This window comes from Pipistrellus kuhlii, unplaced genomic scaffold (assembly GCF_014108245.1).
Source record: "Pipistrellus kuhlii isolate mPipKuh1 unplaced genomic scaffold, mPipKuh1.p scaffold_m20_p_1, whole genome shotgun sequence".
Lineage (NCBI taxonomy): Eukaryota > Metazoa > Chordata > Mammalia > Chiroptera > Vespertilionidae > Pipistrellus > Pipistrellus kuhlii.
Window position 1 is genome coordinate 149,554,278 of NW_023425404.1, and position 25,678 is coordinate 149,579,955.

Below are 25,678 nucleotides of genomic sequence, written 5' to 3' on the forward strand. Positions count from 1 at the left end.
GACAGGCGTTGGCAGCAGGTGGCAGAGCACAGAACATGGTGGGCAGGATGGTGGAGAGGTGAGCAGGGGCACCAGGCCATGGTGGGGTGCCGGCTGCTGTTATCAGGGGAGCCTCTGGTGGTTACTCAAAATTATTTGCTCCTGCGGGCCGCAGTCATGCTGGGTGCTTGCACCTGCTGCCAGTGCCAGCCCTGCTCCCACCTGCTGCCAGTGCTGGAGCCGCAGCTCACACCAGCTGGCCCAGTGCTGGGTGGGGGTGGGTCTTGAGATCCCTAATCAAGCCCTGCCGAGTGAGGGGTGCAGCCTGAGGCCCCCTGTCAAGCCCCACAGGGTGGGAGTGCACGGCCTGAGGTCCCTCTCCCTGGCCAGGCACCATGCAGCCTCAGGTCCCTGCTGTTTGGTCCTGATGTGACGGTGATCTGGCTAATTTGCATATTCCTCTATTTATAGATATTAAAAACTGATTGCCATAATAAGTTTAGTTAGTATCTATCACTACATATAGTTACAATTTTTTTTTTCTTGTGATGAGAACTTATAAGATGTACTCTCTTGGCAATTTTTAAATATGCAATGCAATATTATTAACTACATTTACCATACTGTGTGTTTTATCCCCAGGAATTATTTATTTTATAACTGAAGGTGTTTATTTGTTTTTTACTGTCTTCACCCATTTCATGTACACACATCCCTCCCTCTGGCAACCACCAATCTGTTCTCTATCTATGAACGTGTGTGTGTGTGTGTGTGTGTGTGTGTGTGTGTGTATCCGTGTTTCTGTGTGGTTTTGTTTTTGTTTTAGATTTCATGAATAAGTGAGATCATTTGGTATTTGTCTTTCTCTGTTAGACTCATTTCACTTAGCATAATACCTTCCAGGTTCATCCATGTTGTTGCAAATGGCAGGATTTCCTTTTTTATGCCCGAATAATATTCCACTGTGTGTGTGTGTGTGTGTGTGTGTGTGTGTGTGTGTGTATATATATTTATATATATATATATATATATATATATATATATATATATATATATATATATTTATATATATATATATATATATAATGTTTTCTTCATCCATTCATCTATTGGTGGACACCTTGGTTGTTCACATAGTCTGACTATTGTACATAATGCAGCAATGAACACGGGGGTGGTTCACATACATTCCCAGTGCAGAGCAATTTAGTTTCACCTCAGATTTCTACACCCAAACCACAACCCCAAAGGCACAGGATGGCAGTGGAATTCGGTTATTAAACAAAATGTATTCTCCAGGTAGCTTATTAGGTGTCAGGGGAGGAGGGGAGAAGGGAGCTGGGTGAAAAAAGGTGAAGGGATTGAGAAAAAAAAAACAAAAAACAAAACAAAACACTTCATAGACAGACAACAGTATGGTAACTACCAGAGGGAAAGGAGATGGTGGGCAGGTAGGAGAGTGTAAAGGGGGGATGAATGGTGATGGAAGGAGGCTTGACTTGGGGTCGTGAACACACAGTACAATATACGGATGACACCACTTGGGTTCCAGGGTTTTAAACTCATAATTGTGGTGTTCCCTTCCTCTCAATAAATTTGGGCCATTTGATTAACACTTTTTAAAATAAAAAAATATATGTAAAGAGAGAGGACATATTTTATTTAATTGTACCCCTGAAACCTATATAATTTTATTAACCAATATCACCCCAGTAAATTTCTGTTAAAAAAATTACAACATACTTCATACATAAAAATTATGGTAAATAGGTGGTTTTTAAAACATCAGGCTGAGAACATCATTCTCCCACTATCCCCCCCTTCTTTGCCCCCCCCCCCCATATTTTAGAGTTACTCGTTTTCCTTTAACAAATATTTATGGGTATTCTCCACTCTTGATATCGTGCTTTATCTCGTGCATTCCAAATGCCTGTCTCCCTCACACCAGGCTGCTTCCCTCAGTGAAATCAAAACCCTCCTTAAATGCCCTGCACACCAGGGGGAAGTTAATAGAGCCGAGACACAGCAGCCCCTCTGGGAAGTTGGCTGCAGGAGAGGGGACACTGTGGGACAAGCATGTCAAACTCGTGGCCCACTGTAGAGGGCGCCTTGGAAGACATACTGTATTGAGTATTTAATTATTGTCAGCTGAGTCCAGTGGTGTTGTCAGAGCCATGTCTTGGAAATGCACCATGCCAGAGGCAGGCATGCGTCAGCCTGACCCTCAGCTCAGGAGCCAGGGGGTGGGTTTCATTATCAAAGTTCAGCCAGGTGCAAAGAACGGATGCAATTATCTGGGCTTAGCCAGGAGTGACTATTACAAAGAAGCCACAAGAATGAAAAATTACAGTTTGATCTTTAAGGATGACTATAGCTTGATCTTTATGATATCACATAGTTTCCTTTGTTTTAAACTCTAGTAAAACATTTGTTTTAAAATGGAATTATACTGTATAAAATAAACACGCTACACCGGCTCTGGGTCACTGTCTCTCCATCAGAGGGCTAGTTGTCCACCGGGTCCCAGCTTTCTCTCCTGTCTCTGTGTCCGTCTCTTCCATTTTCTCAATCTCCCGTCGCCCCTACTTAGGACTCCTGTCCGCTCTCTAGCTGCGCTGGACGCAGTAAAGAGAGAAATATTTATAGCAGGTTCTAAATCTGCTACTAGTATTTTATTCTATTTTTTTTATTGTGGTAAAATAAACATAGCATAAAAATAACCATTTTTAAGTGTACAATTCAGCGGGAATAAGTACATTCATATTGTGGTACAGTCATTGCCACCCTCCATCTCCAGGACTTTTCATCTTGTAAAACTGAAACTCTGAACTTATTAAACAGTAACTCCCATTCCCTGTCCCCCAGGCCCTGGCAACCCCTATTCTTTTTCTGTCTTTATGGCTTTGACTACTCTGAGTACTTCTTATAAGTGAAATCACACAGTAGTGTGTGTGTGTGTGTGTGTGTGTGTGTGTGTGTGTGATTGGCTTATTTCCCTTTCCATAAAGTCCTCAAGATTCATTTATGTTGTACATATATCAGAATTTTTCCTCTTAAAGGATAATATTCCCTGGTATGTGTGTGTGTGCAGCATATTTTGCTTATGCATTTGATGGACACTTGGTTGCTTCCACATTTCAGCTATTGTGAATAAAGCTGCTATGAATATGGGTGTCTAATATCTGTTTAAGACCCTGCTTTCAATTTTTTTTTTACTATCTATCCAAAAACAGAATTGCTGAACCATATAATAATTAATTCTGTGTTTAATTCTTTGAGGAAGTACCATGTTATTTTTGACAGAACCATGGCTGTACCATTTCAAAAACCCACCAACATATTCATAGAGTTCCAATTTCTTCACATATTCATCAACACTTAGTTTCTGTACTGTTTTGTATGGGGGTTTTGCATCTTAATGGGTGTGAGGGTGGGGGGAGCTGCAGGCCTATGATGGTGGGGCGGGCTGATCAGGGAGGGGAAGCAGGAGGTTGGCCGGCCAGCCCCACCCCCTGATCAGGCCAGTTTGCTGGCCACAGTGGGCATCATAGCGACCAGTCATTAGTCGTTCCAGTCGTTACGGATGCTGGCTTTTTTAATATATAGATTATTTATTTATTTGTTTAATTTAATTTAATTTTTTTGCCCAGGTCTCAGATAAGACTTTGGATTCCAGATTTGTGAGTTCTCATTGACAACTTTTTTGTTTTGTTTTGTTAATTATGTCTCTTGTATATATGTTTTAAATCCCACAGGATATTACTTAAAACTGTCGACATTTATTTAGTTTTATGTCTTTTACTTTGACACTCTTAGTCTTACTTTATTTACTTTCTTCATCTGGGATACTTTTCCCTTTGCCTGATGCACTTTTTCTTTTTGAGATTTTGTATAAATATATATTTTTAATTGAATTTTAACAGAGAGGACCTTGACTGGAATTGAATCTGCGACCATTCAGTCCGCAGGCCGATGCTCTATCCACTGAGCCAAACCGGTTAGGGTTGATGAACTTTTTTTTTTTAAAGACTTTCTTTTTCTTCTTTTTAATATATATATATATATATATATATATATATATATATATATATATATATTTTTTTTTTTTTTTTTTTTTTTTTTTTTTTTTACAGAGTGGAAGAGAGAGGGATAGAGAGTTATAAACATCGATGAGAGAGAAACATCAATCAGCTGCCTCTTGCACACAACCAATGCCTGCAACCAATGCACATGCCCTTGACCGGAATCGAACCTGCAACCTTTCAGTTCACAGGCCGATGCTCTATCCACTGAGCCAAACCGGTTTTGGCTGATGAACTTTTAATGTTTATTTTTGGTGTGGCGGGAGCTGGTGAGAAATCCTAATACCTCTTCGTGATCCAAAAACATCTCCGTTTTGTGTTCCCTTCAGAAGGGTCTCCTAGCCCAGTGCTTCTTGCTTCATTTGACGGTTATGTCTCCTACTGGCAACTTTTAAATTTTCCCCTTTAACGTCATTGTTCACCAGTTTGGCAGGGAAGCACCCAAGCCTGTGAATGGAAAGGATGTGCTGGGCTGGCTCCCAGTGGGCATAGGCTGGGTGGCAAGTTGACTCTTACTTTCTGCAGTAACAAGAACTGGCCAACAGACGGCAACAGCCTCTGCCACCTCCCAAGGCAGGCAGCTGGGCTGGGTGGAACCCACACCTGGTTCCCCTTCAGGAGGGTTAAGGGGGAGGCTGAAGGAGGGCTTTGGGGCCAGGTGGGCATCCAGCTGCCCGGGGAGGCCTGTTCTGCCTGCCACCCTGCAGACGGGTCCCCTCTGACGCCTGAGCCCTCCAGGAGCTGGAAGCCAGCACAGACTCTGTGCTCTCGGTACTTCCTCCTGGGAGAGGGAAGGGTGTGTTGGAGTGGAGGGGGAGGGAGGCGGGGCATGGGGGCGGAGTGCTCACATGGCTGCAGGCAGGTCCTGGGGAACTGGTGGCCGGCTGGGGCCCGGGCTCAGCAGGTCCCTGGGGCTGCAGCGGAGCTCTGAGGGTGCCTGTGCTGAATGAGGGCCCAGGGGGGTGAGAGATGCTGCCACGGAGGTGGGGTGGCATCGGGGACTTGGGCCCGGAGGCACCGGGCTGAGCCACGTCTCACGGAGCGAATGCAGGCAGGCTGCACGAATCCTTTTCATTTGGAGGGAAAGCAAAATCTGCCAGGAGAGGCAGGCGGCGGCGTAAGCCAGACGAGGGGCGGAAAATAATGGTCCTTTGTCATCTCCACCACAGACGCCAGGGGAGGCGGGATGTTCTGCACGCAAGGCCCTCGCCCCAATGCAGCGGAGCGCACATCGCCAAGGCTCCCAGCGGGGAGGGTCGCGGGGCGGAGAGAGCAGCTGTCCGGAGGCACTGGTGCCGCGACAGGACCCCTGGCTGCTGGGGGTGCAGGGGCGGGGTGAGGGGAAGGGTGAGGCCCATCAGAGCAAATGGCCACAGCGGGGAAGGGCTGCTTCCCCAGAGGTCGCAGGCCAAGGAGACAGAGGCGCTGGGCAGCCCACGCTTCCATTTTCAGCTCTGTCCTTTCACTGCTGTGTGCCCTCGCAGAAGCCCCTCGCCCCCTCTGTGCTGCAGTGGCTTCACCTGTGCAATGGGCACGGGGACAGCCGGAAGTGCCCACAGTGTGGGGTTCTGTGAGGGCGGAGGAAGGGGCACCTGCAGATGGAGGAGGAGTCACGTGAGGATGGAGAGGAGGCCATGTGAAGACGAGGGGAGACTGAAGGGATGGGGCCAGGAGCAAAGGAGCCACTAGAAGCTGCGGAGTCAGGAAAGACCCTGGCCTGGAGCCCTCCCAGGGAGCACAGCCCTAGACGCCCTCATTTCAGATTCTGGCCCCCAGATGGGGAGAGCACCTGTTCCTGCTGGTTTAGGCCAGTCTGTAGTCACCGGAGCAGCAGCCTCAGGAAACAGACCCCTCCTTTGGGGGCTCTGGGCGGGTTCTGGGAAGGGCTAAGCCCTGTGCTCCGTGGCAGAGGGGACAGCTCCCCCCACGCACACCCTCCCTAGACCTCTCACTGCAGCGCTCACAGGGAGATCCATCCCTGTGTCTCTGCCTCAGCCTGTCTCCTCTCCCTGGGGCTCCTCCGCAGACAGTGCAGTGCAGTGGGCACAGCAGGCGGGCTATTGGGTGGGAAGCTGCCTGGTGGGAAGCTGGAGGTCAGCACAGACTCTGTGCCCTCGGCATTTCCTCCTGGGAGAGGGACGGTGTGTTGGGATGTGTGTGTGGGAGGGGGGGGGGGGGTGGAGTGCCCACCTGGTGGCTGCACTCTTCTGCCTAAGGGGTCAACACCTGACACCTCCCAGACTGGTTTGAGGATGTCCAGTCACCAGAGGGGACCCGTCTGCAGGGTGGCAGGCAGAACAGGCCTCCCAGGGCAGCTGGAGGCCCACCTGGCCCCAAAGCCCTCCTTCAGCCTCCCCCTTACCCCTTCTGAAGGGGAACCAGGTATGGGTTCCACCCAGCCCAGCTGCCTGCCTTGGGAGGTGGCAGAGGCTGTCGCCCCCTGCTGGCCAGTTCCTGTTACTGCAGAAAGTAAGTCATCCCGGCTGGCCAGCCCGTGCCCACTGGGAGCCAGCCCAGCACATCCTTCCCATTCACAGGTCAGAACCAGGCCTAGGTGCTTCCCTCAGCTCTTCCCTGTGTGCTCCAGTATTTGATACAAAATACTGGATAATATTACACGTATTATCATAGGCTCTGTGACTGTGAATGGCTAGAGAACAAGCATTATGCATTTCTAGCATATGGTGTAATTGTCTGCCTAATTAAAAGGAAAAAGGAAGCCCTAGCCAGTGTTGCTCAGTGGTAAAGCATCGACCTACTGAAGGGTCTTAGGTTCGATTCCCAGTAAAGGGCACATTCCTGGATTGCAGGTTCATTCCCCAGCCCAGGTCAGGACTTATCCAGGAGGCAACTAATTGATGTGTCTCTCTCACATCAATGTTTCTCTCTCTTTCTTCCTCCCTCCCTCTCCCCAAAAATCGATGGAAAAATATCCCAGGTGAGAATTCACCAAACAAAAAATAAGAAAAAAAACACTGTTCACTCATTTAAAACAAAGTACTACCTTTATTTGGCTCACTTCTCCATTTATTAGAATAACCACATTTGGAGAGGCACAAAGCACTTGAGTTTTACATGACTACAAAGTTATCACAAATCCCAAACTTCTTAGCCACAGATATTTCACTTACTCTGTTTAAAGAAAACGCTTTCAAAACTTCTGAGTTAGCTTGATACACAGAAACCCTGAATATATGGGAACTACATATTTTTAAATGCTTGTACTTCCTGCTCTAATGTTTTCTTTAAATGGAATCCAGCATAAAAGGGATTGAAATACATAAGGTCATGATGCAAATGCTTTGAAGACAGTGAAATTAATCTGTGCAGCATGGGAAAAGGTATAGTGTGCACAGAAGTTCTGCAAGGAGTCACTGAGCCATCTGGGCTTCCATGGCTTGTGCTGTCCATTCCGGTGCTGTCTGGCTGATCTTCTCCAAAAGGTTATTCACTTGGAAACAAAGAGATTGGATCTGTTTGTCCCATGTTGGCAGGGCTTCTCGTGCTAAATAAAAAATAAATAATGTAAAAGTTGAAATTACTCTTTTGTATTCACAGCAAATGTAAGTTTTGAGAAATATAAAGAAGTATGAATTTTTAAAAGTTAACTCCAAAAGTCTTGTCTAATAAAATTAAGCTAATTAAGTAATAATTAAGAAAAGCACCTAAATCACTAGCACAAGGTATAAAATAAAACAAAAAGGCATGTACACACCGATTATTTGTGAAAATAAAAAATAAAACAATCAACCAAACAACCTCAACCACAACTACAATAAGACGGCTTCGCTGAAACGGTCTCATCTCCTTTGACTAACAAGACACTGCCATCTGCTGGGAAAAATACATCTATTTCAAGGTGACCCAAAAAATGTACACACACTTGAGCAGCTGACAGCTCAATTTTGAAAATGAAATGTATTTTAATAAACACTGTCTTTATAATTATTCAAAGTGTGTGTATACTATATATTCAAGGCTGTTTTTACTTGACTCTGATGAATAAATATTTCAATATTTAAACCCAAAATAAACATACTAACAAAAAAAAACAACAATTCATCAAGAATCCAGCAGGTTTTTTTCTATATGAGCAATATAAAGTTAGAAATGAAAAATAGGGGGAAGTGATACCATTTAAAGTAATACCAAACTTTACAAAAACTGAGCACAAAATTAATAAAGAAAAAAACTATAAATCTTCATAAAGAACATAAAATAGTGAGTTATCAGTCCTTTCCTATTAATATGTAAAAAAATTTTAATTACAAAGACAATCCCCATTTTCTTTGTTTTATTTTCTAAACAGCAAAATTAGAATTTTGAAAATAAAAAACAACTTGGTATACATTAATTTAAGTTGTCCTTTCACTTGGTGGCTGGTTGGAAGGACTGGATGCAACAGGAGTGATTATTTAAAAATGTTTAATGTCATTAGAAGACTGACTCCTCTAAAAAAAAAAAATGTTTAATGTAGGGGGGCGGGTATTTACAATACTGGGGGGAAAGCAACAAAAAGACCTTTATGATTGGGATTATAAAGAGAAAGCTAAAAAAAATCATGTAGGACTCTTTAGAGACTTTGTAGAACTTTGTTATATAAACAATGGGAAATCACTCATAAGCATGCCAAGGAAGAGACTAACATAATTTAATACTTTCTTTTGTTTGCATTTATTAATTGATTTTAGGGAAGGAGAGAGAGAAACATCGATCGGTTGCCTCCCAAACATCCTGACCAGAGACTAGGTATGTGGCCTAACCAGTAATCAAACCCGAGACCTTCCAGTGCACAGGACGACACTTCAACTAACGAAGTCACACTGGTCAGGACTGTTTGCATTTTTAAAAGATCACAATCACTTTGGCTATGTTAAGGCAGCTGGACTAGAAAGGAGCAATTATAGATATGAGAAAAATAAGTCAAAAGCTATTTCTCAAGGCCAGAAGAGGTTGTGGTGGTTCAGAATAAGCTGGTGACAATAAGAAATGAAGGAAAGCATGTGGATTCCAGATGTACCTAGGAGGTTAAATTGAAAGGATTCTGGACAGCAACGAAGAGGTAAGATCAAGAATAAAGGATGCTGGAGGCCCTGGCCAGGTAGCTTGGTTGGTTAAAGCATATATATAGTCTCAACACACCAAGGCTGTGGGTTTGATCCAAAGTCAGGACACATGTAAGTATCAACCAATAAATGCATAAGTAAGTAGAACAACAAATCAGTGTTTCCTTCTCTCTCTCTTCCTCTTTCTCTCCAAAAATCAATAAATTTAAATTTAAATTAAAAAAAGGAATGCTGGAGAAAGTGAACAATGTGGTTACTGGATGGCTTTAGGCAGAGAGGAGAGATAATGAATTCATTTTGGGATATGTTCATTTTGAGATGCCCATGATGAAATCCAGTGAGAAACACCTAATAATCAATTAGAACACTGCGTCTGGGACACAGAGATTTACCCCAGAAAAGTATATGCAAGTGTTGCCTGCATAGAAACGATAACGGTATCAATGCAAATAGATGAGATTGCCTAGGAAAACTTAGTAGGGTGAGAAGAAAAGGCCTAGACGTAAACCCACGCCATCCCAGTATTTAAATTTAAAGCACTAAATATTGAATCTACAAAGATGACTAGGAAGAATACCTGGAGAAGGAGAGAAAACAGAAGATGACAAAGTCAAGATGAAGGGGGTGGGGTAAGAGATAGAAAGAAGGAGTAAATGATCAATCCTATTCGATATTTTAAAAAGTCAAGAAGCTTGAGAAGTAATAGGATTTTTGTTAAAATGGAAGAGACCCAAGTATGCTTAAAGTTGATGGGAAGAAGCCAATAGAGAAAGGATGAAAGCAGAAAAAAACAATTGTGAAGCTCATGCTCCTAAAAATGCTGGGGAAGTGGGGGTAGTGGCAGAGGTCATGGAAGGGATCCAAAGCACAACTGGAAGAACTGGAGAGGGAGGTAGAAACCATCTCAGGTATAACATGGAAGAAGAAAAGAATTAGATCTCTATTTAATACTTACAAGTTTATGAATCTGATAAAGAAGATAATTTCACACAGATACCTTTTTTTTTCCCCTCTGTGAAATAGGAAACAAGGTTCTCTACTGAGATAGAAGGAGAAAAGCCAGAGATTTAAGAAAAATGAAATCTGAAATAATCACTGCAGAGTAGGAAAAAGAATAGACTAAAGAAATGTATCAAGAATCTCAGGTAGCCGAAACCGGTTTGGCTCAGTGGATAGAGCGTCGGTCTGCAGACTGAAGGGTCCCGGGTTCGATTTCCGGCATGTACATTGGTTGCGGGCACATCCTCGGTAGGGGGTGTGCAAGAGGCAGCTGGTCGATGTTTCTCTCTCATTGACGTTTCTAGCTATCTCTCTCCCTTCCTCTCTGTAAAAAATCAATAAAATATATATTTAAAAAAAAAAAATCTCAGGTAGTGTTGAGGACCCATGACCTTGAACTTGCAGTTGTGTTCAATCTGTCTGGAGCTCTGACTCTTCTCCAACATTAGTTAGCTACTCAAGTATAGGTATGAGAAAAATGGAATGGGTTCATTCAAGATGAAGTTTTGCTGGACAGCTGGAACAAAGGTTAACAGACAAGTGTTCTAGGGTATCTGTAAAAGAGTAACGGATGGGAAGAGCAGTAAAGACAAAAAAGGGCTGGGCTGACTGGAAAAGGAAGTCAACAGATGAGAGGCTTCAATGCAGGCAAGGAAGAGTTGAAATGAAATAACTGACACAGACCACGAGAAAGAGAGGAAAATTATTATGGTCTGAGTGGGATATTTCAAACTAAAATTTTACAAGTGAACTGGTTCTGGGCACAGCAAAGTCCACAGTGTAAATGGTGTAGGAACTGGGCTGAGGAGGTATAGAAAATGAGAAAGTCAAGAGATCTACTTACCTGCCTGCCTCCATTAGTCTAATGAATAGGAAATGCAGCTGTCATCTCTACATGCCTGCTACATGGTATGCATTCAATAAATGTTTGAAGAGTAAATGAACGAACTGATGACAATTCCAGTTTCAAATTTTTCTACAGCATAGAAAATGCTGCATTAATGTAAGTTCACAAAAAATATATCTTAAATTATTTCTCTGAGAAAGACTATTCCAGTAGTAAGTCTACATCAAAAGAAATTGCTCAACATGTTTTAATCATAAATATATAATACCTCACAGACATTTCATTATGACAGAAAAACCAACAAAATTTCTTACTTTCAAAATGAACTATTCCATCAATCTGATCAATAAATCCATTCATACGTCCTTCTGTTATCATTTGTGAGGCTATCTTTTCTGCCTGTTTAAACAAAAATAATTATCAGACACTTTAATTATATCTAACACATTCACATATGCTGAGACAATTGAAAACTCTTGGTTTAGCTACCCATCACTAAGCTTACAAATGTGTTTATCTGCCATTCATTACAAGAGTAAATCTGATAAAGCCTCCTATTATACCACACCAATTCCTTCTGGGTACATCCATTGTTTTAAGTTAACTGGGATCTATTTTGCTTGTGAGATTTTAGACAAGAATTTTTTATTTTGGGACAAAAATTTTTATCTCTGCTTAAGACAAACTAACTATTTTGTTTTTCCACTGAGATCCACACCTCAAAAAAAGCCATCTTAGCCCTACCTGGTTTGGCTCAGTGGATAGAGTGTTGGCCTACGAACTGACAGGTCCAGGGTTCAATTCCAGGAAAGTGCACATGCCCAGGTTGCAGGCTAGATGATCTCCAGTAGAGGGCTACCAGGAGGCAGCCGTTCAATGATTCTCATCATTGATGTTTCTTTCCTCTCTCTCTCTCTCCCTCTCTCCCTCTCCCCACCTTTCTCTGAAATAAATAAAAATGTTTTTAAAAACACATGACTTTTTCTCACTTTATTTCATTTCATTTTTCAGTGTTCACACCCCAAAAATTTCTAAGAACCTAATATTTTTGAAGAAAATTGAAAGGTTAAAAGGATGTTCAAATTTAAAAGAGAACTGAAAGGATTTAAAAACAATTACAGGGAACAAAAGTTCTCTACCTAGTGCCTGAAGACATGCTTCATATTTACTATGAGTGAGTAAATTGGGTTATAAATCTGACCACCTTCACAAACCAATCAATCTGTTTAGAAGTGACTGGCATTTATTATTAAAAATATATTCATTTTCCTTAGTCTGTTCATAAAGGGATCATAACTCAAAGCCTAAGAATAAACATCTGTTTTTTTTATTTTTATTGATTTCAGAGAGGAAGGGAGAAGGAAAGACAGAAACATCAATGATGAGAATCACTGATTGGCTTCCTCCTGTACACCCCCCACCGGGCATCGAGCCCGTAACTAGGGCATGTGTCCTGACTGGGAATCGAACTGTGACCTCCTGGCTCATAGGTCAATGTTCAACCACTGAGCACACTGGCCAGGCAAAAGAACTTTTTAATGGTAATTGAGCATTGGTTCCCACATTATTCCACTTCTTTTATTGCATATTGAATGTGAACATGTAAAGGAATTGTGTTAAAAATCCTAACTTAAAATTGCACTAACACAGAAAAGATGTGACATATAAGTACATGACTTTAAGTTTTATAAGTTAGATAAAGATAAGGTTAATTGTTTGCTTTTACTATTACTTAAAATTAAGAGAATGTTTGTAAATGATTCCTGAAATGTCCTCTAAATAGAATTGGTACTTTGTTGGGATTTATACATAGCCACTAAACCCTTATCATGACAAAGAATGAAATTAATTCCCTAATAACTCAGTTAACTTCTTAAGTTAAATGAAGCACAGAAATTATAATAGAATAGTCTGGTATACTCTCTCAAAGAGAATAAATATTTAACATTTGAGTCAATCCAGGGCAGAAAATAGAAGTAATAAGGCCTCTATCAAAATCTTAAGTTAGTCAGAAATCAGAAACCGCTATGAAATGGATGTTAACAGACTCTAATATTCCCATAAACCTGGAAACCCTTTAAGATTTTCATTCTAGGTCACTTTATCATAAAACACAAACAAAAACAAAAAAAAACAAAGACAATTCCATTACAGTACTATTCTAAAATTCAAATAATTTATTTCCAGTTATCTGAGGCTTTTTATGTGTATTTTTATCACAGTTGCCAATGTTTTTATCAATTATGTATTTTATTTTCTCATTACACCAATAGTCTAGTCTCCTAATTTCTCTTTTATGTATTAGAAACAAGAACATACCTTAGCTGCAGGGATCTCTAAAAGAGCTCCAAGTTCTTCAAAGGTAATATTATTATATAATTTGCTTGCAGACAACAAATTGTGTTCAATAACAGCTCTGTCCAAGATGCTAGAACCTTAAATATAAATAAGACAGTTATAAGTTTGAAACTGGTTTTTAAAAGATGTATCCTCGCCAAAACCAGTTTGGCTCAGTGGATAGAGCGTCGGCTTGCGGACTGAAAGGTCCCAGGTTCGATCCTGGTTAAGGGCATGTCCTTGGTTGCGGGCACATCCCCAGTACGGGGTGTGCAGGAGGCAGCTGATCGATGTTTCTCTCTCATCGATGTTTCTAACTCTCTATTTCTCTCCCTTCCTCTCTGTAAAAAAAATCAATAAATATATTAAAAAAAAAAAAAGATGTATCCTTTTTTCCTGAAAATGTATAAGCATGTAATAACTCATAATCATTGTCTTTATTCCCATCAAAACTTTAAAAGTATAAGGAGGCCATGTGCAAGCCAAGGAGAGAGGCCTCAGAAGAAACCAACCCTACTGACACCTTGGTTTCCAACCTCTAAATTCCATAACTGTGAGAAATAAACTTCTGTTGCTTAAGCAAAAAAAAAAAAAAACTTTAAAAGTAACCCAAATGCCTTATTTAATACAGCTTGAATATACAATACTAAACCAAAGTCAATGTTTTTTTTTTAATCAAGTGATATATAATAATGTTACAGGAAGATATCAAGATGCTTCAAATTCAATATACTTTCCACTAGCATGTACCTAAATATTCACTACCACATAGTTATAAAACATGATCATTACCATCAGCTGTAGTTGCTTTTTGGTGAGGCATTAGCATGGCAGCAAATTCTTGCAGTTGATTTCCTCTGATGATCCTGTCCAGGTACATTTTCTCTAGGATACCATAAGCAGCGAGTTGCTGGCACCTTTCATCCTTAAAGAGAGTAGCTAGCATTCGAGAACGCTGTTGTCCTGAGGAAAACAAATGTGCATCAAACATTCTCAAAACCTATTTCATCAATGAAAAACAATCTTTCTTATGGCCCCATTTTTGCCTACTAAAATTTTCAGTCAATTGTCATTATTTGCAATAGTTATCTATCTATCTATCTATCTATCTATCTATCTATCTATCTATCTATATAAAAGCCTAATATGTAAAGTACCCCCTCAGGAGTTCAACCGGGAGTTCGATCACTCGCTATAATGTGTGCTGACCACCAGATTCTTTCCAAAAATCGGGACTTTTTTAAAATGCCGAGGGATGCGGGACAAATTGTTAAAAATTGGGACTGTCCCACCACAAGCGGGACATCTGGTCACCTTACTAAGAAAGGCCCCAGCCAGCAGCTGGAAGCTGGGAAGGCAGCCACTAGGGATCCTACCTGTGTATGAATTTCGTGCACTGAGCCTCTAGTGTTTTATAAAGTTGATGCCAACAGTAAATTAGTGAATACTCAACTGCTGTTCCTAGGAGAAACACAGGAATGTTGTGAGCCTCTAGTCACAACATTTTTGTCAGCTAATCAATATGTAACCTTTGCTTTATGTATGTCTCTGTTTAAAGGCACCTAATCTATAATAATAAAAGTATAATATGCTAATTAGGCCACATAGCCGAACGACCTTCCGGAAAACCTTCTGGATGAAGCCAGAGCTGCGAGGGTCACAGCAAGCTGCTGCAGCTGCAAGGGCTGAGCCCCTTGCACAAATTTCATGCATCAGGCCTCTAATTTACTATACATTGTTGATTCATTAACACTGAAGTCACGGCCTACACTAAAACTCTTGCCTGAATAAAGCTTAGCTAATACACGTATTTTCTCTATCAGGCACATCACAGACTTCCTTCACTTAAGAACACAAGACAGTACTTCAGCACTAGCTTAGGGCCCATTTCAAACATTAAAAACACCATCAAAAGAACAAAAACGTGAAAAATATGATAGCAACAGGCCACAAAAAAAGAACTTGTTTACAGCATGAGAGCAGAAACAAAGCAGAGCACTGCCTTAGTTAACTCCATCTGGAAACTTATTTTGAGAGACTCAAATCATTTGCTGTTCTGCACAAGTCTGCAAATGACAGTGAAAGCACCAGGAGTATTGACTTTGGAGTGACAAATTTTAGCAAGTAGGCAAACGCACAAATATGGAATAACGAGAAATGGTATATTCATTTGTGAAGAGTAGGATATACACCAAAATGCAACAAGTGGTTCAAGTTATACCTTATTGTTATTTTCTTCTTGCTTATTTATATTTCTACAATGAACATGCATTCCTTTGGTAATAATAAATTTTATAAAAGATGAACAAATATTTCTCTGATGGGAAATTTATACTTTCAAGAATCTTTAAATGGTAAAAATTATACGACAACTGATATTAAAAATTGAACTAATGGAAAGGATAGTATGAACAAACTTTTTCTTTTTAAATGTATTTTTAGCTCTGTATACTAACGAGCCTACCCACAATGACACCCAGTAGCAAAAAGCATACCTAGCACCCTGAATTTGGTATCTCCATAAAAAGAAAGTAGGGAATCCTTGAAAAGTAGATGATTTCAAGTACGGAAAGGAAAAAGACAAGATAAGTCTAAGGCATCTTTTTATGCTGCAATGCAGACAAGTATTTTAAAGATTAATGGGGCCATGTCCAAAAGACATGATTTGGTTATACTTGGGATAACTGAACATCAACAAAATAACTATAATAATAACACACTAAATAAATAAAAAACAAAGTCAGAAACACAAGAATATTATAGCAGTACTATTCCTAATAGCCAATAAGAAACTACCGAAAGCCCCGACCAGTGTACTCAGTGGTTAGAGCACTGGCCTGAGAACACAAGGGACATCAGCTTGATTCCCGGGCAAAGGCACATATCTGGGCTGCAGGTTTGATCCCTGGGCCTATCAGGAGCATGTGGGAAGCAACCAATCAATGTGTTTCTCTCACATCCATGTTTTTCTCTCCCCTCCCCCCCCCTCCATTCCCTCACTTCCACTCTCTCTAACAAAATCAATGGGGAAAAAAATTCTCTGGTGAGGATTAACAACAAAACTCCCTAATAGGAGCCAAAACCAGTTTGGCTCAGTGGATAGAGCATCAGCCTGCAGATTGAAAGGTCCCAAGTTCAATTCCAGTCAAGGGCATGTACCTTGGTTGCGGGCACATCCCCGGTAGGGGGTGTGCAGGAGGCAGCTGGTCAATGTTTCTCTCTCATCAATGTTTCTAGCTCTCTATCCCTCTCTCTTCCTCTCTGTAAAAAATCAATAAAATATAGTTTTAAAAAATATAACTACCTAATAGGATAAAAAAAATTGTGGTAATCACATAATGGAATACTACATGAAAATGAAGAAACTATATGTAACAATATGGATAAATTTTATAAAGTTAAGCAAATGAAGCAGATAAAGCTAAAATATACTAATGATTACTCTTGGGGTTGGGGTGCAGCTAATAACTAGGAGAAAACATGACAGGCTTTTAGGATGATGGCAAAATTTTGCTTCTTGTTCTAGATATTGATTACATGATGATATTCATTTGGGACAATTCATCAGGCTGTACAATTTTTATATGTGCATTCTTCTGTGTGTATATTATACACACACAAAAATAAGCAGAAAAAAAGTCCATAGTGATACTAAAAATAAAAAGAAGGGAAATAAAGAGCAAAGTTTTTATATAGCAGTAGCTAATAAATGCAGAACAGAATTAGCAAAAATTACCATTTTCACTTTATATTATAAAATATAATGAATGGCTGGGACCGGTTTGACTCAGTGGATAGAGCGTCGGCCTGCAGACTGAAAGGTCCTGGGTTTGATTCCGGTCGAGGGCATGTACCTAGGTTGCGGGCACATCCCCAGTAGGGGGTGTGCAAGAGGCAGCTAATCGATGATTCTCTCTCATCGACGTTTCTAACTCTCTATCCCTCTCTCTTCCTCTCTGTGAAAAATCAATAAAATACATATATTAAAAATATATATATAATGAATGGTCCAGAAAAAATTATTAATAGATAATAAATTATCAAAAGTTAGGAAAGAGGATTTTTGTAGTGTCAAAGCAGCACTCAGAAATTATTTATAAAATACAAAAGGAACAAAATAACTTTAAAATGGAACTTCTACCTTAACCAAATGACCAAACCCAGCATCACTAACTGTGGGACAAGCTGTTGTTATATGTTCTCTGATGTGATACAACTGCAAGGACAAAGCTTCACTGAGGTATTCTTAATAGAAAATTTTTAACCTGAATCTAATCTGACCTTTGGCTAACTTCTACTTTACAGGAAATAATTGGGATTAAGGAATAAATAACCAAAATATACAAAAACAAATCTAGAGTGAAGAACATTCCACACAACTTCAAAGAGTCAGTGTTATTTTTAAGTGAGAAAATTATACAATGTTATATGTTAATTATATCTCAAGAAACTTCAGTTAGGGGCGAGGAATGTATTCTAAAGCGAAAATGTCTGAAGACTAAAAAGACAACCACCAAATGCCACACGTGAACTTGTTCCTTGTTCAGCGGAAAAAGGCAGATATAAAAGATATTCCTGCCGAAACCGGTTTTGCTCAGTGGATAGAGCGTCGTCCTGCAGACTGGAAGGTCCCAGGTTCGATTCCAGTCAAGGGCATGTACATTGGTTGCAGGCACATCCCTGATGGGGGATGTGCAGGAGGCAGCTGGTCGATGTTTCTCAACGTTTCTAGCTCTCTATCCCTCTCCCTTCCTCTCTGGAAAATCAATAAAATATTAAAAAAAAAAAAAAAAAAAAAAAAAAAAAAAAAGATATTCCTGAGACAACTTGGCCAAATGCTAAATTCTACAAGTGGACTCACTGTTAATTTTTTAAGGGATGATGTTGGTATTACAGTTATGTAGAAAAATGTTCTTATTCTTAGGTGATGCATGATGATATATATAAGGAGGTAGTGTCATGATGGCCTGTAAGTTACTTTGAAGAGAGAATATACTGCTAGATAATAAAACATGTTATGAAGCTATAATAATTCAAAGACCAGGGTACCAGTATATTCACAGACAGGCTAATTAATGAAACAATACTATATCCAGAAATCTACTATAATGTGCTTTAAATCAATAGGGTGAAAAAGATGAATTGTTTAATAAAGGCTGCTAGGTCAAACGACTAGTCATTTAAGAAAAAAACATTAATTTCTCTATCTCATTCCTTACATTAATAAAAATCAAATGAATTGGGACTTACAGGTAAATTTAAGTACAAAGTAGACTAAAGTAATCTACATTAGTAGTTACCATTTGAGAGGGGGAGTTGGAGGTAGTGACAGGAGAAGGCATGAAAGTCACAGCACAAATCAAGGCAGTGACATGGGTGCCAAACTGTATTGTCCCATGCACTCAACAGTCAAAATAAAAATATAGTTTTGCCGAAACTCAGTGGCAGAGTGTCAGTCTGCAGACTGAAAGGTCCCGGGTTCGATTCCGGTCAAGGGCATGTACCTTGCTTGCGGGCACATCCCCAGTGGGGGGTGTGCAAGAGGCAGCTGGTCGATGTTTCTCTCTCATTGATGTTTCTAGCTCTCTGTCCCTCTCAATTACTCTCTGTTTAAAATCAATAAAATACATTTTTTTAAATGTTCTTGCAACAGTAAAAAATTATTTTTACTAATTCTTGATACCTGAAACCACATCTTTTAAATATTTTATGTGATGAAATGGAAAATGCACCAAAGCACTTCTGCTGCAAAGCAGGTCCAATAGTTGTCCCCCAGGAAACACTGCATGCTGAACTAGCTTCTTGTTTCTTTTTTCATGAAACATCATTTACATAAAATAATGTCTGATAAGTTGCAGTTTTTCAGACGTGGGTATTTGGCAGGCATTTTCTTAAAAATGAACAAAGTGGCCTTGGCTGGTGGGGCTCAATTAGTTGAGCGTCCTTCTGTGCACCAAGGGGTAGCCGGTTCAATTCCCAGTTAGGACACATGCCCAGGTTGTGGACTCAATTCCCAGCAGCAGCCAATCAATGTTTCTCTCTCTTCCTCCCCCTACCCTTCTCTCTATAAAATCAATGAAAACATATATTTTTTAAAAAGAACAAAGTGAGCCTATCACTATCAATCAACAGTATTTTTGGCCCTTGATAAAATTCGAGTTTTCAACAACTAAAAAAAACCACAGGAATTTTGGAACACGTCCATCTGCCACAATAAGCTTGACAGCTTTCCAACAATTAAAGAATTTTCTGATGAGATCAGTGGTAATATATTTAATAAATATTCTAAAATTATTTAGAAAAGCCATGTCTTAGAGTTCTCAGCATTTCCTCTCAATGCCCTTTCTGCTTTATAAGTTGAGTGATTTATATGATAAAATTTAGTAAAAAGTAAAAAAATATTTATTTATATTTATTGAAAAAGATAAATGCCAAGTCTAAAACTGAGGCTTGATGGTTAAAAAAAATCCCTAAAGCAATACATTAATTATCATATCAACAATCTCTAGAATTTAATGTTTATCTCCTGTGTAATTCTCACTTAATTTTATATCCGTTTTTCGGTGATATTTTAGAAGAATTAAATTTCGTAACTATTCCTTATACCTGTGGGTAATAGACTGATACATCCATAATTTAAAACTTTTAAGTTCGAAATCCATTTTATTGCTGTTTCTGTTTAAATGTTTAAACTAAATATCCCATAACTGTATTAATAAGACATCCCTTTGCTAAATCCTTTAGTAGTAATGAACCTAAAATATTAAGCAAATTGACTGTTCATTAACACATAAATGACATGTTTACCTGCTGATGCTAAGATGGTACAATGCAAGGCATGTTTTAAGGCTTCTAGTCTTTCACTTTCGTGCACTATTGTCTTGTAGGAGAGCTCATTGTATCTTTGTGCAGCTTCAATGAATTTTCTTCTATAATCAAGAACACGTGCATAGCATACCTATAGGAGAGAAATGTTTCAATTAAGGGGGGATATTTTAAAAGCAAAAAATAAAAAGAGAGAGAATTTTTACTAAGTAATAATATTTATGGTGTTCTGGAAAAAAAATAACAGGATTCTCCAATATAAAATTCTAAACAAGCTCAACTGCTTACTTTGTAATGTATCTGTAACTGTTCATTGGTTGATTCATTCTGAAGCAACGATGCTCGATTTATGTAAGCCTCTGCCTGGACTGGATCATCATCCTCTAAGTACAGCCTCGCAATCTTCAGGTAGGTCTCCAATTTATAATCCACATTGTACTGTCTAGAATACAACAGAAAAACACGAATGACTATTTTATCAAAAAAATTATTAGAAGTGGTAGATAATGTTTTTCCTTTTTTATTGTGTTAATATGATGGAATCAAGCTTTTTGCTGCACTATATTATCGAAAAGCTAAGAAATATTTCCAAAATAAGTTTTAATGAATTTTTATTACTTTCATCATCGTTGTTCATATTACAGTTTAGCTTCTTCTAATTCTCAGATAATCTTATGTCAAAGACCTATCATACACTACTGGTAGGACTATAAATAAGTCCTGGAGAAAAAACTGGCAATATGCTCTCCAACCATCATTTGAATCCTTTAAATTGTGTATACTCCTTACTCATTATACAGGGTGGGGCAAAAGTAGGTTTATAGTTGTGAGTACATTAAACACAGTATATTCTTGTATTATTATTTATTAATTATTGTGTTACTTTTCCATATGAACTGTAAACCTCTTTTGCCACACCCTGTATTTTACCTCTAGGAAATAAATCCCAAGAAAATAATCATGGACATGCATATAAATCTATGTATAAAGATATTTATTTGTGACCTAGCTGGTTTGGCTCAGTGGATAGAGTGTCGACCTACAGACTGAAGGGTCCAGGGTTTGATTCTGGTCAAGGGCATTTACCTTGGTTGCGGGCACATCCCCAGTTAGGGGTTGTGCAGGAGGAAGCTGACTGATTTTTCTCTCTCATCAATGTTTCTAACTATCCCTCTCCCTTCCTCTCTGTAAAAAGTCAATTAAAAAAATATATATTAAAAAGATATTCATTTGTAAAATTATCCATAAATATCTGTAAGGGGGGGATGGAAATCACTAATAATATTTATGGTATTCAATTGAGTTGAATACTGGTAAAATACTATACAATTATTACAATAATTATGTGTTAATAGCCATCCTATATTTTAGCTAAGTTAAAAAAAAACTAGGTAAAACAAGATAATAATAGCAATTATCTCTAGGTGGTAAGATTACAAGTGGTTTTCCTTTCTTCTTTATCACAGTGGTCACATTTTATGCAGGAAATACATAACTTAAGACCCTGTATAATCCAAAAATCATGTAATTCAAGATTAATCCTCACAGAAAAATTAATCCTATTTACCAGCAAAAGTGATGCCTCTATATAGCAACAGAGTTTACAATTGACTTTGCCCCAGATTTGAAATTAATTCTTTACTTAATAAACAAATTCAACTGTTAATCACTTTTACTTTATTTTAACTTATTTAGAAAAGAATGAAATTTTAATTTCTTTGGTATCTTCTCAGTGTTATAGCACTATCAAAATGATAATTACCACCACTGCAAAGAATATCTAATTTAATATTTATTTCAATGACCAAAGAAAATAAATCAACTGCTCTATGCTAAGAAGAAAATGTTCAAGACAGAATAAGATCAGCCGGGACCGGTTTGGCTCAATGGATAGAGCGTCGGCTTGGGGACTGAAGGGCCCCGGGTTCAATTCCGGTCAACGGCATGTACCTTGGTTGCGGGCATATCCCCAGTAGGGGGTGTGCAAGAGGCAGCTGATCGATGACTCTCTCTCATTGATGTTTCGAACTCTCTATCTCTCTCCCTTCCACTCTGTACAAAAATCAATAAAATATATTTAAAAAAAAAAAAGACAGAATAAGATCAAAGCAATTAAGGCCCACCCTTTCAAAATATCAAAGAAAAAAAGAATTAACAAGAGGCGTTAGAAAGTAAAAGTAAAAGCCTCTTGTTATGAAAGCCTCTTGTTATGAAAGCCTACATATGAAAGCCTTTGCATGTATTAGCTGCTTTTTCAAAGAGCATCACTGCCTAATTTAATAAATGTACTAAAGGCAATAAGCCTAAAGTAGTATCTGCCTTATCCATCACAAATATTAATGAAGACAAAATACAGACTCCCTCATTCACTTGGCAAAAGAGAAGCAGCTAAATATATTTTTATATTTGCTTACTGAAAGGGGAAGTGTGTCTAATAATACAATCAAGAGTCTCACACCTTTCAATCTTTTTGGACAATATACTTTGGATGAATATTTCATGAATACACATAAAAAGGCAAGATTGGTTGAATAAGATTTATAAATGGTCTTAATTTTTTTCTCATTGTTTTTCCATCTCTAGTATCTTTCTCTAATATCCCAGACCCAACAATTCATTGAACCCATTATGACCTCCAAACCCGTGATCCTATTACACTGCTGTCTTCTTCCCCTAAAAGGTCTCATTTATCTCCTTACCTAGCTTAACTCTTTTAATCAATCATAATCATTGAATTACATTTGCACTCATCTCCCTTGTCTCTCTCATGCTGTCACACTTGTTGGACAAAATCAAACTCCAGTTAAACCTAATAGTTCGCCCACTCCTTTCCTGCAACTGCAAAACAGAACTCTAACGAAGAAAAGTATTTAACCAACCTGACTGATCTCATTTTGATCACTACAACCTTCAAATGAGCCCTTAATGCTGCCAAGTATTCTATACATTCTTAGTCCAGTCACTGCCCCTCTCCTAGAGAATATTTTTTTATATCCGTCTCTCCTCATCCTTACAACTCCCATCCCAAGCCACACTTCCAGCTGATGACTCTGATTCCAACTTCAATAAGAATACTGAAACAATCAGAATAGCTGCACAAACTTACCACTACTTCATTACTATCTGCACCACACACTGTGTTCCTGGCTATTACTATTCTGCACACCATGGAACCAATGGCAACATCTGCAGACATTTTTTATTGTCAAAACTGGGAGTAGTGGTGCTATTGGCATCTAGTGAATAGAGGCCCCTTATGCTGCTAAACATTTTGTAATACACAGGACAGCCTACCCAAGAGTCATCCTATCTAAAATGTCAACAGTGCCGCCCAACCGGTGTAGCTCAGGGGTTGAGCATCAACCTATGAACCAGAAGATGACGGTTCAATTCCTGGTCAGGGCACATGCCCAGGTTACAGGCTCGATCCTCAGTGGGGGACATGCAGGAGGCAGCCAACCGATGATTTTCTCTCATAGATTTTTCTATCTCTCTCTCCCTCTTCCTTCCTCTCTCTGAAATAAATTATATATACATATCTCAATGCACAAAATTCATGCAAGAGTAGGCCTTAGTTTCCCCCAGCTGCTGGCACCAGTTTCCCTCTGGCACCTGGGACCCGGCTTCATCCGGAAGGACATCCGGTCTAATTAGCATATTATGCTTTTATTATTATAGATATACAGTATATATGTGTGTGTGTGTGTGTGTGTATATATAATGCCAACAGTGCCAAGGATCAGAAACAGTGCCAAGATGAACTATTTATGCTCCTAAATATAGCCTATCCCTCCACTAGATTCCTTCCCCTCTTGTCTACTCCTGCAGGAATCCTCTCCACTACTCTCCTATATCAAACTTTTGCTTTCCATAGGATTATAAAAGCAAAAATAATCTCTTCTCTGTTATCATCTTCTACCCTATTTCTCTGCTCCCTTTGTGAAAACTTCCCCACATAGTTGCCCATGACAACTGCTCACCATCTCAAATTTCTCTCTTCCCATTCTCTCTCTCTCTCTCTCTCTCTCTCTCTCTCTCTCTCTCTCTCTTTCTCTCTCTCTCTCTCTCTCTTTTTCTCATATGTGTTTTCTTTTAAACAACTTCAGTCAGGCTTTCACACTCACCAATTCACCAAACAACTTTTGTCAGGATCACCAATGGCCTCCATGTTACCCACTCCTGTAGGTAACCCTCAGTCATCTTACTTGACCTATCAGGACCACAGCTGATCACTTGTTTCTTCTCAATACATTTTCCTCCTTTAACTTCTAGGACACTACACACCCCATTCGGGTTTTCTTTTTACCTCAACGGACAATCTTCATTTGCTGTATCTTCCTCCTACTCCTGACCTCTTAATGCTCCTGGCCTCAGTAACTCAGACCTCTTCTCTATCTATAGTCCCTCCCTTGGAAATCTCATCCAACCTAATGGCTTTAAATTCCATCTATCTATCAGTGATTCACAAATATATATCTCCAGTCCAGACCTCTCTTAAACTCCAAATCAATATTCTTTTTTTTTAAATATATATCTTATTGATTTACAGAGAGGAAGGGAGATAGAAAGCTAGAAACGTCGATGAGAGAGAAACATCGACCAGCTGCCTCTTGCATACACCCCACCGGGGATGTGCCCGCAACCAGTGTACATGCCCTTGACCGGAATCGAACCCGGGACCCTTCAGTCCGCAGACCAACGCTCTACCGCTGAGCCAAACCGGTTTCGGCTGATTCCTTCTCTTACACTCCATATCCAGCTCTACCTTAAAAACATACCCAGAATCCAACATTTGTCACAATCTCCATTTCATCTGCAGTAGTGCATAAGGTCTCCTAACTAATGGCCCTACTTCCCTCATTGCATGCCTACAGTTTATTCTCAACTCAGTAATCAGAATGAATCTTACAAAGTCAGATCATGTCAGTCTTCTGTGAAATATGTTCCAATGGTTCCCCCTCATTTCACTTAAAAATACAACCTTTTTCTTACAACGGCTTACAAGACCCCACATAATCTAGTCCTTAGTGCACTCTGATCTCATCCTCTTCCACTCTCCCTTTTGCTCACTCCATTCCACCCATAATGGTCTCCTTGCTCTTCTTCTTCTTCTTTTTAAAAAAAATATATTTTATTGATTTTTTTACAGAGAGGAAGGGAGAGGGATATAAAGTTAGAACATTGATGAGAGAGAAACATTGATCAGCCACAACCAAGGTACATTCCCTTGACCGGAATCGAATGTGGGACCCTTCAGCCCACAAGACCATGCTCTATCCACTGAGCCAAACCGGTCAGGGCTCCTTGCTCTTCTTAAAAAACTCCAAGCATGCTCCCATTTTAGGGCCTTTGCACTAGCCATCCTCTCTAAGAGGATCTACTAATGCTCTTCCCTCAGAGTGCTCATAGCCACGCACTTACCTCCTTCAGAAGTCTGAGAAGGTGGTATCAGGATCACCCTACCACTGCAATCACCCTACCATTCCAATCACCCTACTACTTCAATCAACCTATTTACTGATGATGTGCCTGCAACCAAGGTA

General features: G+C 39.6%; 1 protein-coding gene across 4 annotated transcripts in view; it reads right to left on the bottom strand.

Moving 5' to 3' along the window:
• Positions 1 to 7,046: 7,046 nt before the first annotated feature.
• Positions 7,047 to 25,678, bottom strand: part of COPS4 (COP9 signalosome subunit 4) — a 33,069-nt gene continuing 14,437 nt past the window's right edge. Inside the window, exons 5-11 of one of the 4 annotated variants that reach the window (XR_006739655.1) lie at positions 20,424 to 20,577; positions 20,118 to 20,268; positions 14,103 to 14,273; positions 13,293 to 13,408; positions 11,288 to 11,372; positions 10,971 to 11,102; positions 7,506 to 7,566 (exon numbers count right to left, since the gene is read on the bottom strand). Coding sequence is in view for 3 of the 4 variants with exons in the window: in XM_036412267.2 (XP_036268160.1) it covers positions 7,433 to 7,566; positions 11,288 to 11,372; positions 13,293 to 13,408; positions 14,103 to 14,273; positions 20,118 to 20,268; positions 20,424 to 20,577 (811 nt within the window). In the remaining variant the exon portion in view is untranslated. Of the gene's footprint in view, positions 7,567 to 10,970; positions 11,103 to 11,287; positions 11,373 to 13,292; positions 13,409 to 14,102; positions 14,274 to 20,117; positions 20,269 to 20,423; positions 20,578 to 25,678 lie in introns of all 4 variants that reach the window. The other 3 variants (XM_036412267.2, XM_045571160.1, XM_036412286.2) reach the window with 3 other exon arrangements.